Source organism: Echinops telfairi, unplaced genomic scaffold, assembly GCF_000313985.2.
Source record: "Echinops telfairi isolate 266 unplaced genomic scaffold, ASM31398v2 ScPeMD7_31;HRSCAF=116, whole genome shotgun sequence".
Taxonomy (NCBI): Eukaryota; Metazoa; Chordata; class Mammalia; order Afrosoricida; family Tenrecidae; genus Echinops; species Echinops telfairi.
In genome coordinates this window covers 60,827,283-60,843,738 of record NW_022103928.1, presented here as the reverse complement: position 1 = coordinate 60,843,738, position 16,456 = coordinate 60,827,283, and the positions used below count along the sequence as shown (strand labels likewise).

Here is a 16,456-nt window from a genome sequence, read left to right as displayed (position 1 = left end):
CAAGGCTAAATGTTTACTGGAGGCATCTTCTGTCCGGCTTTCGTTCTCTTCAGATTTTGACAGTCGTCTTTTGGAAATCATTTCAACCAAAGTCTGCAGTCAAATTGTTCCCTAGAGCAAAATCAGAGATTTGGAGTCATTCTCGAGGACAGGGATATTCTGAGACATTGCAGCTGTAGAAAACTGCTCTACCCAAAGCCAATGGCATTCTGCTTTTCACACTGAAGCTTCCTGAACCCAGGTGCTGAGCAAAGTTCAATCCTACATTCAGTTAATACTCTCTTGCTTCCAAGACTTGCCTCTTTAGTGAGACCATTCTCTACTGCTGAAGGATGAAGCTTACAATTCCCTATCTGACATTTAAGATCTTTCCTCTCTCTCCTGTAACTCATTCATTCAGTGCTGGTTGTTAAGGGCTGAGCTAGATGCAAGGGCTAAAACTGTGAACAAGACAGGCATGGTTGCTGTGCTCAGGAATTCACGGTCTCATGAGCTGCTATGAATGCTGATGCAAAGAAAACTTCATCTCGTCGGGAATGGGTATTGAAGAAAAACAGAGACAACTTTCCAGAGAAAGGGATTTTTAAGGAGGGATCTAAGGGTTTGCCGATGGATGAGGCATGACAATAGTCCAGGCAGAGATGGAAAACTCCTGTTGAAATGGGCAGGTGCCTATAGAGTCAGAAATGAGATTACAGAGGTAGAGGAGCACCTGAACCAGAGGGCCTTCCAGTCTGTTTTAGAAGCCAGACTCTTCCTGACCTCCGTGCCTTTGTTCAAGTTGTTCTTTTCACCCAAGATGCTCTTTTCTGCCTGGAAACGCCTATGCTATCAAATGTCATCTTCCTTGAAAAATCTCCCTCCTACCTATCACAACTGGGCCAATAGGTGACATCATGAAACAAGACGAAAGTGGTCGAGGATTCCATCCTGCTTGGATCCACAACCAGTGCTCATGGATGCAGCAGTCATGAGATCAAACGACGAAATGCATTGGGCAAATCTACTGCGCAAGACCTCTTTAAAGCATTGGGAAGCAAGGAGGTTACTGGTGGTCTCAAACCGCCAACCTCACGGTTAGCAGCCAACGCGTAACCATTAAGGCACCAGAGTCATTACCGGGGCTGCCCTGGAAAGGGACCCTCTGGGCATCTCACGTTACAGAAACCCGGGTTAGGATGTGAATTTTCACGGAGTGGTGGTACCGGTTCATGGGGCGGACGTCCCTAAGAAATGGGAGAATCGTCAAACTATATCTATTGATATTCCGTCTGGCTCCCAACGGAACCTCAACGGCAGGGATAAGGGCCAGGCTGCCCGGACCAAGTCAAGTAGGCAGGGGTAGGTGGTCATCTCATTTGCGTATTCTAACGACCCAAGGCGGTTCCGAAGAAATTATCCAAAGGCTGTACGGAGAAGGAAGCCGAGGCTCGGGGCGCAGAGTCCCAGAGGACCCCACGGCGCAGGGGCGCGGGGCCTGGAGAAGCTCCAGCGACCGCTGCTCCACTCACCCGCCGGGAAGCCGTCTCCACCTCCAGGGCTCGACTTTCCCGCCGGCCGAGCTTTGACCTCATAGAAACGCGCCGCGTCCGTGACGTCACGCGTCGGCGCCGGAAGTGGGCGGCCGGGCGGCCAGGCCGGAATAACGCGAGGCCCGAGCCGCCGCCGAGTCCCGGGCCAGCCAGGCTGAGAGCCGGCCGCAGGGCGGGAGGTGAGCTCGGAGAGGGACCGCGGCGGCGCGGCGAGGCGCAGTCCGTCCACTCTCGGTAGGGAACGGCGACTTGGTGAAGATGGCGGGCCCGGAGCTGCTGCTCGATTCCAACATCCGCCTCTGGGTGGTCCTGCCCATCGTGATCATCACATTTTTCGTGGGTATGATCCGCCACTACGTGTCCATCCTGCTGCAGAGCGACAAGAAGCTCACCCAGGAACAAGTGTCCGACAGGTCAGCCCCCCCCCCCTGCGGCCGACTCACGCCCCCGTGACCTTGGGGGACGAGGGAGACAAAACTGGGAATTAGGTCAGCTTGCCTGGGTTCACATCGCACCCCCCACTAACTGGGCCATCCTGGCAAGTTTCCTTTGTGTGTTCCACTTTGGTCATCCACAAAATGTGAAAACCAGAGCCTGCCTCACAAGGCTGGCCTGGGGACTCAAGCAGATGAGGGCTGTAAAAACTTTGGCACATGCTGCTCTTAATATGGTTGGGTAGTCTGTTAATTCCCCAGGCCTACTTTTGCTTGGGAGGAGTGCCTGCTGAGCCCAGGTGGTGTGGTTCTTTTAGGCTTTGTGTAGCCACACGTGTTTCAATCTTAAACTATTGGTGATCATTTGAGATGATAAGTAACAAAACAGGTTGCAAACTATCCAACTGTCATAATGGAAATTGTCACTGTATCTCCCGGAGTGGAGTGGAGATAGTTTCTTCCTCATAGTATTTATCTGCAGAGACAGGTCCCTGGAGATGGTTTTAAATAATGCCGAGATTTTTGCTTGCCCTTCCCCAATATTAAATAACAAATCTCATTCAATCTGTCTGATTTTTTTTTCTTTCCAAAGAGCCTGTATTAGTTTTCCTAGGACTGTTGTGACAACGTCCCACTAAGTCGGTGACGGAAAACCAGACGTGTATTGCTTAACGCATCTGGAGGCTGGGAGGCTGAACTCTGGCCGTCAGAAGGGGCATGTCTCACCTACAGAGTTGCTAGGGGAAGATCCTTCCATGGCTCTCAGCTCCTGGTCCTCCCGGTGCTTCTTGGTGTGCACATCTTCCTCTTTCTGTGACTTTTATAGGGGCACCACTCAGATGGGATTAGGACCCACCCTACTCTGTGTGAACTCATGCTAATTAATAACTTGCCCAAATATTGTATTTCCAAACAGTGTCATACACAAGTTCTAAAGGTTAGGACCTCAACTCTATAGGAGAATCTAAGAGATTCTTTTCCTTTGTCATCTGTCACTTAACAATAAGGAGGCTGGGTAGCAGAGGTTAAGTGCTTGGCTGCCAACCAAAAGGCCAGTAGTTTGAACCCACCGGTTGGTTCTGTGGGAGAAAGATGTAGCATCTACTTCTGTAAAGATTCCTGCCCACCCACTACTGTCAAGCTGATGGGGACTCATAGGCAGTCAGCTCCCAGAAAGATTTCACCCAATCACTGCCACAGTCGATTCCATCTCACAGTGATGTGATAGGACAGAGTAGAACTGCCCCAGGAGGGTTTCTGACATTAAATCCTTCCGGTAGCGGCAACCTCGTGGTTCGCCCAAGGAGTGGCTTGTGGGTTTGAACTTCTGGCCTTATGGTTAGCAATCCAGCGCTTCACCCACTGCACCTCCAGGACGCCTTCTGCAAATATGATAGTCAGGGAAACCCGATGGTTCTACTTTGTTCTAAAAGGTGGTAATCGACTCAATGGCAATAGGTTTTGTGTGTTGGTTTTTTAATCCCCCTGTTTTAGCAAAAAGGCTCAACTTAGCTCAACGTTTAAAATGTTACTTTGTTTTTATTGTATTTAACCAGTTACCCTATTTGCAGCAAGTAATACCGGTTTTCATTGGCTGGTAATTTAAGAATTCCTTTGAAAATTGACAAGACTACCAAAAAAACTTGTATATAAAAATATTAATAATAGTTCATGCTCTAGATGAATAAAACAAAGATTCTAACCATGGATGCTTGAGAAATACGACTTTATTATTTTCAGTGTGTCTCCCTACACCCCCAGTTAACCTAAAAAAATTAATAACCAATATTTATTAAGCAGATTACCGCATATGGTCACGTATAAGCCAAGTTTTTCCGCAAATTTTTTATGCAGTTTTTGTGGTAAAATTAGGTGTCTCTGCTGATATTCAGGTTGGCTCATACTCGAGTATATATGGTACTAGAAAACAGTTTACCATAGATCCTCGAGTATAAGCCAAGTTTTTCAGCACATTTTTATGCTGGTTTGTGGTAAAATTGGGTACCTTGGGGGATATTCCAGTCCGCTTATACGCGAGTAGATATGGTAGTTTAAATTGTTTTCTAGTAATCTGCTTAATAACATCCAAAAGTAGTGTAGAACATGGGACAATTCTTTATGTTGCGTGGCTGTGCACAGCATTAAGTGGTGTCCCAGCCCTTCACAATGACAGTTACATGAGTCACCTGCACCCCATCTTTTTGACCATCAAAAAATCTACTATTTCCAAAGGTCCCCTAGATGGCAGTACAGCCCCCGTGGAGAACCACTGAGATAAAACTCCCCATCTTTGCCATCATTTCACTATCCCTTAAGTAGGTGTCAGGATCACATATCTGAACCTACCAGTTCTGACAAGGTGTGGCTTTGCCCTAATTAGGTCATCATTTGAACTCAGGTATATCCTTGCAGGTGATTCTGAGCTAGTCCAAGGCAAAATATTCCTCCCTTTAAATATACTATAAATTTCCATTAGCCTGAATGATCACAAATGGGACATTTATTTTCTTAATTAGACTTACTTAAAATTTTTTTTTAATGTATTAAGCCAAAACTGAAAACAAATATGTGAGAATATCAGAGAATTAAACAAACAAAAGTAACTAACTGCCCCTGAGTAGATGGCTGACCCAGCGACCCTATAGGGCAGGGTAGAGCTGCGCTGTGCGTTTCTGAGAATGTGACTGTACCGGAGCAGAAAGCTCTGCAGGGGCAGCTGGTGGGTTCAGACTGCTGACCTTGTAGATTGCCGTCCAAAGCGTAAGCAATGTATGTAAAACATGGCTTCAAACTTGGAAAATGTACTGACCCCTTAGGAAAAACAATATAGAACTTGGGTTTGGAGATACTGCCTTTAAATAGTACAATTTACTCCAAAAAACTTTTGGTTGCAAATTTCCAGTACAAAAATAGCTTTCTTTTTATGTTCAATGAAGGATTTATTTTAATTATATGTGGAAATGAAGGTAAAAACTTTAATTTCTTGCAGAATTTTCCAGCTTCAGAGAATACCGTTCTGAATCCCAGTTTAACAGCATTTAGCATCTACAGAAGAAGTAGGCCCCTATGTCAAGGTCTTGAAGGGTTTCGGTTACAGTTCTCGATCCCAATTTCACAGAATCGCTGACGTGTACAGTAGGACTTCCAGCTGAATTTTGTGCTACAATTCCTACTTCTTCAGGGTACAGACCAAGGAAAGGGGTTGCTGGGATGACGGTATTTCTGTCCTCCCGGCTGTTTGAGGAGGCAACGTACCCCTTTCTAGGGTGGCTGCAGTTTGTCCCACCAACAGTGTGTGAGGCCCCGTCGCTCTGTGCCCTCCCCAGCATTCGAGATTCCGCTTGTTTTCTGTGAGATGGGGTCTCCTTGTTTGATTTGCCTCTCTCAGATGGCTAATGATCACAAGCATTTCTTCATACATTTGTTGGCCGCCTGGATGTCTTTTTGGACGAACTCTGTATTCATGTCTTCTGCCCAGTTTTTAATTGAATTATTCATGTTTTTCTTGTTGAAGTGTTGCCGTTTTCTGTAGATTTTTGAGCCTTCTGTCCAGTGTATCAATGCCCCCCAATTTTTTCCCCCAATCTTGTGAGTTCTCTTTTTACTCTTTTGGTGAAATCTTTTGATGCACATAAAACCAAAAACCAAACTCACTGCCATAAGTGTCTTAATTTTAGGAGGCTCCAATTCTCTATTTTGTCTGCTTTGTATGTGTTTTTCGTTGTCTGATATGTGCGTATGCCGTGTATTAAGGCCCTTGGGTTTATCCCTATCTTCTCGTTGATGATCTTTAGAGTTCTGGATTTCATTTGGGTCTATCGTCTGTCTTGAGTTTGTTTTTGCATATGGAGTGACACTGGGTCCGGTTTCATTCTTCTCTGCAAGTGGAAACCCATTTTGTCAGTGCCATGTGTTGAAGAGAACTCCCCCCACTTATTTTGGTCCTTTTTCAAAAATCTGTGATCTGTCGGTGGGTGGATGTATTTCTCAGCTCTCTGTTCAACAGGAGCCCTATAGATTGATCAACAGTTTGTCATGCCATACCAGGTTATTTTGACACTGCCTCCTGTTTTGTTCTTAAGTAGCGCTTTGCTTATCCCAGGTCTCTTTCTTCTCTGTATAAGGTCGGTGATTAATTGTTCCATTACTTTAAAGACTGATGCTGAGATGTGGATCAGAATTGCATTACGTTTATAGGTTGCTTTGCATGCTGTGGACATTTTCAGTGTTAATTCTTCCTGTCGTGAACATGAAACGGTCTTTATGTAGGTGTCCTTCGGTCTTTCAGCAGTAGCGTTTGTCGTTTTCTTTGTACAAGTCTTTTGCTTCTCTGATTAGGTTGATTCCCAAGCATTTCATTGTGTGTGCAGCTATTGTAAATGGTATTCTTTTCTTGATTTCTTTGTGAAAGATATCTTCATTAGTATACAGGAATCCGATTTTATTGACATAATTTGCATAACATGCACTTCAATATTTTAAGTACCATATATACTCGTTTATAAGCTGAGTCTTTCTGCACATTTTTTATGCCGTTTTTGTGGTAAAATTAGGTGCCGCGGCTCATATTTGGGTCGGCTTTTACTCGAGTATATATGGTATATTAAAAACTTATACAATCAGTTTTAGATCATTTTCTTCATTATAAGATCCTCATTCCCAACCTTGGGCCTCCAACCTACCATGTCATAATCCTGAGGGCCAATTACTCTAGTTACTGCCTCCATAGATTTACCTGGCCTGAATTTCATCTACAGAAAATCACATCCAAAAAATGCCAAAAAAAAAACACAGAAAAACCTCAGTCCAAAAATGCAGAAAATAATAAGAACTCTTCTCAGAAAAAAGAAAGCCGTAAATAATTGAATGAGAACAAATTAAAAATGGGTCAAAAGGAAAAACAAATGATAATATGTTAAATTTTAACCTAACTATCTGTAGTGATTCACTTTATCACTTTCCAGTGCACTCTTTCTGAGGGCAACGCTATTTACATACCTAGTCAGTGATCTGAGGGAGTTCAGTGGAGACTTAATCCACATGGAGGAAAACAAACTCACCACCGAGCCAGTTCTGAGTCATGAGGACCCTACAGGACAGGGTAAAACTGCCCCTGTGGCTTTTGAGACTATTAGTATTTATGGGAGCAGGAAACCTTATCTTTCTCCCAAGGAATTGGTGATTTCAAACTGCTAACCTTCTGGTTAGCAGCCCAGCGTGCACTCCCCACTATGCCACCAGGATTCTCCTTAATCCGCATGGGGATTCTACAAATGGATTTGGGCTTTCACTGTCATCTTAACCTTCTGTAAGCCAGGAGCTCAGAGCTTAAGCTCTAATACAATTTCTCCTCTGATGTTAGATTTTATTATTTACAATCCTTGGATCACACAGGCTGGTTTGCCCCTTCCATGTAGACTTCTTTTGCTCACTCTCATTCATGTTACCTAATAGCTCCTAGTATTCATATAGATGCTCAAGAAATACTTGTCCAAAGTGAGAATAAACCTTCCATCCCAAGCAGGAATGGAAGCACTGGGAACTCAAGTTACTTGCCCAAGGAGCAATGATTAAGCACTTGACTGCTAACTATAAGGTTCGTGGTTTGAACCCATCTAGCAGCTCTATGGAAGAAAGACCATGGTGACCTGCTTCCAAAAATTATAGCTGAAAAAAACATTGCAGGCAGTTCTACTGTCTCTTGGGGTTATCATGAATCAGAATCAACTTGATAGCACTCACCGATCACTCTCTAGACTTAGGAGTTCCCGGATAACGCAGACACTTACCGGTAAGTTCTTGGTTACTAAGCAGAAGGTTAGTGGTTCAGACTTACCCAGAGGCACTTTGGAAAGGGGGCTGGCTCTCTGCTTCTGAAAAGGCACAGCCATGAACGTGTGACGGAGGGCGCTTCTACTCTGAAGCGTGCAGGTTGCTGTCACTCAGAAGTGACTCAACAGAAATTGGCATTTTAGGCCCAGTGCTGCTTACACTGCGTGGTGAAGGACGAGTTTTCATCTGCTTGGGTTATTTCCCCACTGTCACAGAATAAATAATGCTGTTGTGAAATTGTTTATCACATATTTGGATGTCATGAAAATGTCAGATGGTTGGGGGGAGGGAGAAATTAGGAGCTGATACCAAGGGATCAAGTAGAAAGCAAGTGTTTTGAGAATGATGAGGGCAACAAATGTTCAAATGTGCTTGACACAATGGATGGATGGATGGATGGATTGTGGTAAGAGTTGTACAAGCCCCCAATAAAATGATTAAAAATAAAGAAAATGTCAGATGGCTGTAAAACTGTATCCAGCCCTACTCCCAAAGTCTGTATTTATCCCATCACCAATCAGCATTGATGCGTCGGTCACCGCTTAAGTAGCTCTGGACTAGCTCCCGAGGCACAGAACTTATTACCTGTCAGCTCTGGAGACCTGAGTATAGCGGCTTCACTGTGTAGGACAGCAGAGCAGGCTGGGGAAGACCAGATAAAATCCCACGAGGGCCCCAGGCTTCAGGGCTTCACCGGTGGCAGAGGGATGGGGGTGTGGGGGGCAGACAAGGTGTTCTGCATAATGGAAGAGTTGGTAACAGAGAGGGCCTGCCTAGCATCTGGAGAAGCTAGACTATGTGTAGGTTGATCAGGCCCTAGGGCAGGTGGCTTGTGCTGAGCAGAGAGGCGTGGCAAGTCCTTGGGTTTGTTACTCTCGGTTCCTGGTTCCAGGTTTCACTTTTCAGAAGGGTGTTCATTTCAAGTTTGGGGGTTCCCCCTCTTAAAGCAACTTCAGAAAACTTAGGGAAATTTGGGATTTTGATCTCTGTTATGTTTGGGTATGTGTACCTTAGCAGTATCCACCTGTTGTATAGCATTTTGTGATTGATTATATTCTTCTAATATAGCAGACCATTTAATTTCCTCAAGAAATACTTATCAAGAGCTTATTAACGGTGTGAGTGCTGGGTGGAATTTTCAGTCTGTTGTCTTTCAAGTCCGGTACTCTCTGCTTTGTGGGTTTTCAGAATTTCCTTCTTTAATTTCACTCTTCCCGTCCATCCCCAGTCTCCCAAGCAGTCTCCAATGCAGCTTTCTGCACTCCGGGAAAGGTCCTTCTTGGCTAACTATAAAGTAAGAAAAAGCTGAGTGTAATGTCCCAAATGTACCTCCTTCAGAAATCTTTAGAAACACAGCCTCCCGGGAAGCAACGCTCTGGAGGGAAGGAAGGGAGCGCCCTGGAGAACCTGATTGCTGGGTTTGAACGCGCTGCATTGTTGGACGGACACTTGTCCTCTGGAAAGTTTCCACCCAGGGCCGTTGCCAACCAGGCCCTCTTGTGTTTAAATGGGTCTCGTCCGCGATTCTCTCGTTTTCTCCTATGGTTTCACTTTTTAAATCTCATTGTCTTGGTTGTATTTTTCAGTCAAGTCCTCATTCGAAGCAGAGTCCTCAGGGAAAATGGAAAATACATTCCCAAACAGGTACCCATTTACCTTTTATTGGAAGCTCCACCAATCCGTGTTGAGGGCTGTGGCTCTCGGAAGGTTTCCTAGGGGGACCCCTGGGGGAAAGCTGGAGATGGGCGACTCAGTAATGAAGTCTCGGCCAGGGTGTCTGCTGTCACTGTGACCCCGGCCTCTGGGGAAATTGTTTTTAAATGTGGCCGAGCTACAGTGTCAGGTCAGCTGCCAAGTGGACTGACAGTCCTGAGCCGAGCAGCAGATCCCAGGGCCTCTGACTAACCCTTGGGGAGTGCTTCGGCAGCTTGTTGGGTTCTAAGACCTCAAAAAGGTTTTCTGTTGTTTTTTTCTCCTAGTCCTTCTTGACACGAAAATATTATTTCAACAACCCAGAGGATGGATTTTTCAAAAAAACTAAAAGGAAGGTAGTTTCCCCCTCTCCTATGACGGGTATGTTGATTCCCGTCGGTCTCTGAGGACGATTTTAAGGCAGGGTCGTGGTGGTGGGGGTGGATTTTGAGTTGGGGGCTGGGCGATTAAGCAAAGGGCTGTTCTATAAACATTAAACCTAAGGGACTCTTAGAAGCATCTGGTACGGGATCTCTAGACATGGAATTCTCTTTTTCAAATGAAACATTTGGGAGGCCCAGTGTATAAAAGGGGGCTCTCTGGTGAGGAGGTGGGAAGCCGGAGCCGAGGCTCTCCCTCAGTTGCTCCGGCTCTGGGGCCCCGGGGAGCACAGGGAGGAAACATGCCACACACACACACACACACACACACCCCGGGGAGCACAGGGAGGAAACATGACACACACACACACACACACACACACACACACACGCGCGCGCCATTTAAAACCCATTCAGAAGAAGTACTGAAGTGAATTTTACCATGTCTCTTAGAAAACCTGCGGGAGAAGAAAGACCAATGAGTATATGAACAAGTGCTTGATCTCACTGATAGACCCTGGAATGCAAATGACAGACATCCTATTTTAGCCCATTCAGTTAACAGAGATACAAGTCATTGGCCCAAGCTCATGGGAAGTTAGCCCCTCACTGTTAGGGGAATGCCAGGAGTGGCCTGGTTAAAGGACTTCTGACAGTGTCCCCTTGACCCAGAAATGCCACCCCCAGGGATTTCTCTTACAGAAACACCCGAACATGCAAAAATGTACATAGAAGGTAGTACTGGCTGCATTGTTTAATGACAACACCCACCCACCCCACCCGCAACCCAGAAAAAAATAAATACATAAATGGGGAACAACTGTAGGTCCACCCAGCGTGGATGGGGGCACCACCCAGCAGCATCCTATGCGGCATTGATAAGAATGAGAGATAGATATTACCCAACAGGGGCAAAGATAGCATCCATGACGGTTTCTTAGACATCAAGAAGCAGAAGAGTAAGCTTAGTGTATGCACACAAGCGGGAGGCTTGTGTCCAATGCTGTCAAGCATGTCGGAACCAATGTGGTTCCAATGATCAAATCACTGGGAGGGAATGTCAGGGAAGCTGGGCAGCGGTGTCTGTGTGCCCCGTGAAAGCCCGCGGTCGCTCGTGCTCTTGTTGTAGATCCCACCATGCTCACAGACATGATGAAGGGGAACGTGACCAACGTGCTCCCAATGATCCTGATCGGGGGCTGGATCAACGTGACTTTCTCAGGATTCGTCACGAGTAAGTGCCAGGCCCAGCGAGCCGCATCCCGCGCCATCTGCTCCTCGCCTCGGTCCCCTCCAGAGAAACCCAGTACGACCAAGGCACTAGCATCCTGGGTCCTGTGGCCCTAGTGCAAACTGAATCTCTGAACCAAAAAACAATTTAGGGTGCTGTGATTTTAGGGTTCTTCCATCTGAAGCCAACATAGTGTTCTAGCTGAGTAGGGCATCCAAAACTCAAATCCAAATTCACTGCCATCAAGTGGGTACCGACTCAGAGTGACCTGTAGGACAAGCTAGAGCTGTCCCTTGGGGTTCCTGAAACTAACTGCGGGAGAGTAGGGCATAGGGAATCGTATTTCACTGATTACTCCGTTAGCCAGGTTTGGGAATGGATTTGTTTGTCTATTTGTTTATAAAGTGACTTGGTTTTAGATTTTAATCAGTGTTGTTTCTTGGTATTATTCTTTGTGTGTATAGTCCACCTCGGGGGTGATGGATTAGTGTAAGCCTTTTCCAGATTTCCGATCACAGCTCAGAGTCCCTGCTTCCTCAGCCGCTGAGCAGCTGGTCTTATTCACAGAAACTTTAGCAGTGACTTTTTTTTTAAGTCACAAATTTCCTTGTGAAAATCATTTTCTAAGAGCTCCATGGAGCAGAGTTCCCACCTTCGTATGGAAAGGTGGGACGCCTGCACGCGTCATCCCCCTCAAACAAGAGAAGCAGGAGGGTCGTGAACTTGTTCTTTCTCCTCCACAGCCAAGGTCCCGTTCCCACTGACCCTGCGTTTTAAGCCCATGCTCCAGCAGGGGATCGAACTTCTTACATTAGATGCATCTTGGTAAGAGTTTTCTTTTATTTAATAAAAAGGCAAGCCAAAACCTGTTATACTTAACGTGTGTGCTATTTTAATTGTATTATGAAAAAATAATGACCGATTCTCTCACACACTCTCACACTCACTCACTGCCTCACTCTCTCACTGTCTCACTCTCACTCTCTCACACTCACTCACTGTCTCACTGCCTCACTCTCACTCAGTCTCACTCACTCACTGCAAAAAAAGAAAAAGAAAAAATAATGACCGTCTCGGAAAAGCACTGCGTCAAAAAGATTAAAGCAACTTACATTCCTTGATACAAGGAAGCCCTCCAGTTGTGGGTGTCCTTCCTAGGACGGGGGTAGGGCTGTGGGCCCGAGCCACAGGCAGTGGGTGGCCGAGAAAGCTGTAACTGTTAGCAGACTGCTCCGCAGCGTGCGTGTCTCCTCTTGTACTTTGGACAGACAGAATGCCTGCCCCCGGTGATTTCTGTGTGTGCACGGAACTGTTTGGGGTGCTGGGAACACTGGAGCTGCAGTCACTTCTAAAATAACTACCTGTGTGGTTCCCGCTCTTTCTTTGCTAGGGTGAGCTCTGCATCCTGGTACTTCCTCAATGTGTTTGGGCTTCGAAGCATTTACTCTCTGATACTGGGCCAGGATAACGGTAAGCGGCATGTCCGATGTACGAAGCAAGGGCCACCTGCGCTCCTCAAAGGACAAGTCATCCATGCCGGGGCCACAAACGCCATGGCAGTGCTGTCGGTCAGCCCCGTCTAACCCAGCGCCTTGTTCTCTGAATTCCGTCCTACATTTCTGAGAGAGTCCTCCAGAGCCCAGAGGCCCGTGTACAGGCAGGCCTTGCTTCTCCCGTGTAATCACGCGGAACACAGGGTTCCAGGTCGGACTCCACCATGTGCGGGCTGCAGCACCCATTGTGGAAGCCCAGGCCGGAACAAAAGAGGCCTGGCTTCTTCAGTGAGCTCGTGGGCTGAAGGAGGATGCCCCCGCTTCACCTGGTCATGAGGATATTTAGACCCCGGATGCATGTGGGCCCTCACCTCCAGGACAGAGGAGAAGCACAGCAGAACCGAGCAGAACCGGTCTGTCCTCTTAGCGATGGCTTTGGCCTTAGGTTAATTAGCCCCTGCACACCTCCTCTTTCGGTCCCAAACAGCTGGTGGGCCAGGACCACCAACCTGTGCCTAGCAGTCTAGTGCCTGCCCCACTCTGCCACTGGGCGGGGCTCCAGATTAGGAAAGGCACTGAGTGAAGGGCCCGGAGTATAACAGTGGCTGGTGATGGTGACTGTTGTTCATGGAAATACACCGCTGAAACGGAAATAACTCGAGAGCACCAGTTGGTTCCCTTCTCTGCCACTATCATCCCCACTGTTGAGGGAGTTAGTGATTTTCCCAGGGTCACACAGCCGGCCAATGGCAGGGCCAGTCCGTGAACTTGCCTTCTAGTTGTCCCGTCCCCCGCTGAGGGCCCCGTGAGTGTCTGTGAGGGGTTATTTTTCTCAGAGGGTGAGTAGATCCGTCCTTTGCTGAGCACTGGTGCTCACGTGCCTGTCTCTGTCCTGCAGCTGCAGACCAGTCTCGAATGATGCAGGAGCAGATGACCGGCGCAGCCATGGCCATGCCCGCGGACACCAACAAGGCTTTCAAGGTACACTGGGCTCTCACGTCAGAGCGGTCGGCAGGTTCTGGGAGTTGCTTCGCTGAGTTACCGAATGACGGCTTCTCCGAGCGCACGCTGGTGTGGCTCTGGCCTGGGCACTTGAGTGTGTCTCCTGTTCCGTGGCCGAGTCTTCCACTGAGCAGAACAGATGTTCTTGGTACTTTCCCTGCTTTCCAGGTGCTCCCCCAAATTGAATGCAATCCTGTCCAATCAGGAGTACCAGGGAACCATTTGGAAGATGTTTCACTTTTTGCACTCTGTGGACATTAAACATGAATTATGTATTTTTTAAAATCAACACTTAGAGCCTTCCCATCAGATGTATTTGGGATTTGTAAAATCCAGTGTAATTTTTTTGGACAAACCTGACTTAAATTTTCATGATTAAAATACCCAACAAATGAGAGATAGATGGAAACCACCTCAGTCTGACTTCAGCCCTCCTCACTGGTGGGCGAGAGCTCTCCTCCCACGCTCAGGAGCAAGACAAGACGTCTGCTCTCGCCACTTCCCTTCTGCTCTGGCCAGGGCAGGCAGGCAAGGAAAATCAGTGACTCTCTATCTGAGGATTGGCGTTCTGTGAAGTGCAGTATGAGGTGACTCTTTCATGACATCCTTACCAAACCACAGAATGGTGGCCCGCCAAGCTGACACAGAGCAGCCACCATCACAGCCAGCATCCTCTCTGTGCACCTGGGCATTCATCACTATCAGACATATGTTGGTAATGCACAGAATAATTGGATAGTCAACAAAATTTTTAAGCTATTATTGTTGGTGCCCAATGTCAGAGAGTGCTGAGGTCATGTGAGCTATCAAATTCTTCTCGTGGTGAAATCAAGAATATCACATTACTAGGTCGCCACGAACTGTAATGAAATGCCATGACGTATTTAGGCGCTAGGTAGAAGGGAGTGTCCTCATGCCCTTTGAAGGTGGGTCTGGCCATTTGAGTCACGGCATCTTTGGGCTTCAGGACTTCACCAGAGACTGAGTGTCCAGATGAATGGGCTCAGACTCACCACCCTCACTGGTCTGCCGCCAGTATTCCCAGGACCTAACGAAGTGCTTAGTGGGTGTGAGCTCATGACTGAGAAGCAGCATGTTGGCACTACAGTATATGCATTAACTAATAGGTTTTTGGAGTCGAGCCTAAAGTGTAGACATCATCTTCGTTAGTGACTAACTCGAATGATTTGACCTCCCATAGCCTTCGTCTCCTTACCTATGAATTGGCTGGTGGGGGACGCAGGGGGTGTGGCATTCCCTGCCTAGGGTGAGATGGACGGGGACCAGGAAAGAGCTGGACCCGGCTCCTGGCCCAGAGCACGTGCTCACTCGGGCTCAGCTGCCCAGCCAGTACCAAGCCCCCTCGCCACCCTGGTGTCCTCTCCCTTTACAGACAGAGTGGGAAGCTCTGGAGCTGACGGACCACCAGTGGGCACTGGATGATGTGGAAGAGGAGCTCATGGCTAAAGACCTCCACTTCGAAGGCATGTTCAAGAAGGAACTGCACACCTCCCTCTTTTGAAGCAGGGCTCAGCCGCGCGCGCACGCGGAGCACTGCTTCCCCTGTCACTTTGGTGTGAGCCGAGGGAGCCCCAGAATAAAAAGGAGGAGCGTGAGCTGGCGGGCGTGCAGCAGGGTCATTCTTGTCTGAGCCAGGCCCCGTGTGCTTGGCACTAGAGGGCAGGAGAAGCACGTGCCGAGCAGAGAGCAGTCGTTACGTGCTTCGCCTTTCCCTCTGGGGGCTCCAGGAATGGAGTCCAAGAAAGGGGCACACCCAAGCAGGAGATCCTATAGTGGTAGTCAAAAGTTGGCACAAATTCCATGTTTGAAAAAAGCATTGTCCATATTCTAAGTCTTTAGCCTGTGCAGTGAGCCCGGCTTCTAACCACGGGAAACTCCCTTTTTCTAGGGACCCAAGCACTCTGGTTTAACCATTAATTGTGAGTGTGTATGTGTGTGTGAGTATTTTATAACTTTCCTTACAGAAGTAGTGCGTCTGTGATGCCGCAAGGTGAAAAACTAGGTGAGCAAACTGCATCTCCCTCCCTGTGCTGTTCACCCTCCACCCACAGGATGAGAGAGCAAGAGAGTCAGCATTTCACTCAAATAAACCCCAGGCCGGGACAGACTTGGCAAACTGCCTCCATCTCTGAATACGCTGTCCAGAGAAAGTTCCCCAACTTTCCCAGAGACACTGCCAGGCTCTCAGAGCCTGTGGGATATCACAGCCCGGTCACGCAATGCAGAGTCATGATCCGTAGTACAGAATGTATGTGGCCACGAAAACCATGTCCACAGCTCTGTGAAGTCAGACCCCAGTTCTCAGCTGTGGATAAGAGGGTCTGCACAGCCTGGCGAGACTGGGGAGGGGGCAGTTGCTGGCTGGCAGATAGGGTTTCCCGGGAATGATTGTACCACGAGGTAAATGTAATTTGCATATTGAGCTCTGTAATCAAGAACAAATGACTCTTAACTCTACTGATTAAACCGTCCTGTTTCTCCTCTTTACCTGTCCAAGTGTTGCCTCTCTGGGTCGGTAACAACCTCTGCCAACTGTGCTGTCTGCCTTGGACTGGGGATGGACAGAGCTCCAATCCTGCCCACAGAGAACGCCTGAGACACACCAGGTCTGTGCTGCAGAAGCGCTTTGGGTCATGGACCTGCCCTTCCCGCTCAACTGGCATCCAGATGGCCTCGTGGTCCAGGGCACTGGCCCACCCTCTGCTGCCTAACCATAGTGACCAGTGGGCCCACACTACCAAATCACCATTAAAGACAATTATAACTGCTTCTATGGAATATTCGAGGCGCCCCAGGCCAGGAATGGTCGGGTGGAGGCAGGTTCTTGGGAGAACTTACT

At 47.6% G+C, this 16,456-nt stretch overlaps 2 protein-coding genes across 4 annotated transcripts in view; one reads left to right on the top strand and one right to left on the bottom strand.

Moving 5' to 3' along the window:
- The window catches only part of FANCD2 (FA complementation group D2), a 64,722-nt gene extending 63,173 nt beyond the window's left edge, over positions 1 to 1,549 (bottom strand). For both annotated transcript variants that reach the window (XR_006680046.1, XM_045290007.1), the window contains exons 1-2: positions 1,512 to 1,549; positions 18 to 111 (exon numbers count right to left, since the gene is read on the bottom strand). Coding sequence is in view for 1 of the 2 variants with exons in the window: in XM_045290007.1 (XP_045145942.1) it covers positions 18 to 81 (64 nt within the window). In the remaining variant the exon portion in view is untranslated. The remainder of the gene's footprint in view (positions 1 to 17; positions 112 to 1,511) is intronic.
- A 116-nt stretch (positions 1,550 to 1,665) lies between these two features.
- On the top strand, positions 1,666 to 16,385 carry EMC3 (ER membrane protein complex subunit 3). 2 transcript variants are annotated; one of them, XM_045289994.1, is made up of 10 exons: positions 1,666 to 1,945; positions 9,385 to 9,442; positions 9,778 to 9,871; positions 11,000 to 11,104; positions 11,845 to 11,926; positions 12,492 to 12,571; positions 13,493 to 13,575; positions 14,990 to 15,080; positions 15,582 to 15,619; positions 16,115 to 16,385. In XM_045289994.1, the coding sequence occupies exons 1-9, from the start codon at positions 1,791 to 1,793 to the stop codon at positions 15,596 to 15,598; spliced, it is 765 nt and encodes a 254-aa protein (XP_045145929.1). In that variant the 5' UTR covers positions 1,666 to 1,790; the 3' UTR covers positions 15,599 to 15,619; positions 16,115 to 16,385. The 2 variants fall into 2 exon arrangements, with proteins under 2 accessions (XP_045145929.1, XP_004702305.1); XM_004702248.2 differs by lacking the exon at positions 16,115 to 16,385 and having other exon boundaries at positions 1,667 to 1,945; positions 14,990 to 16,102.
- The last annotated feature ends 71 nt before the right edge of the window (positions 16,386 to 16,456 follow it).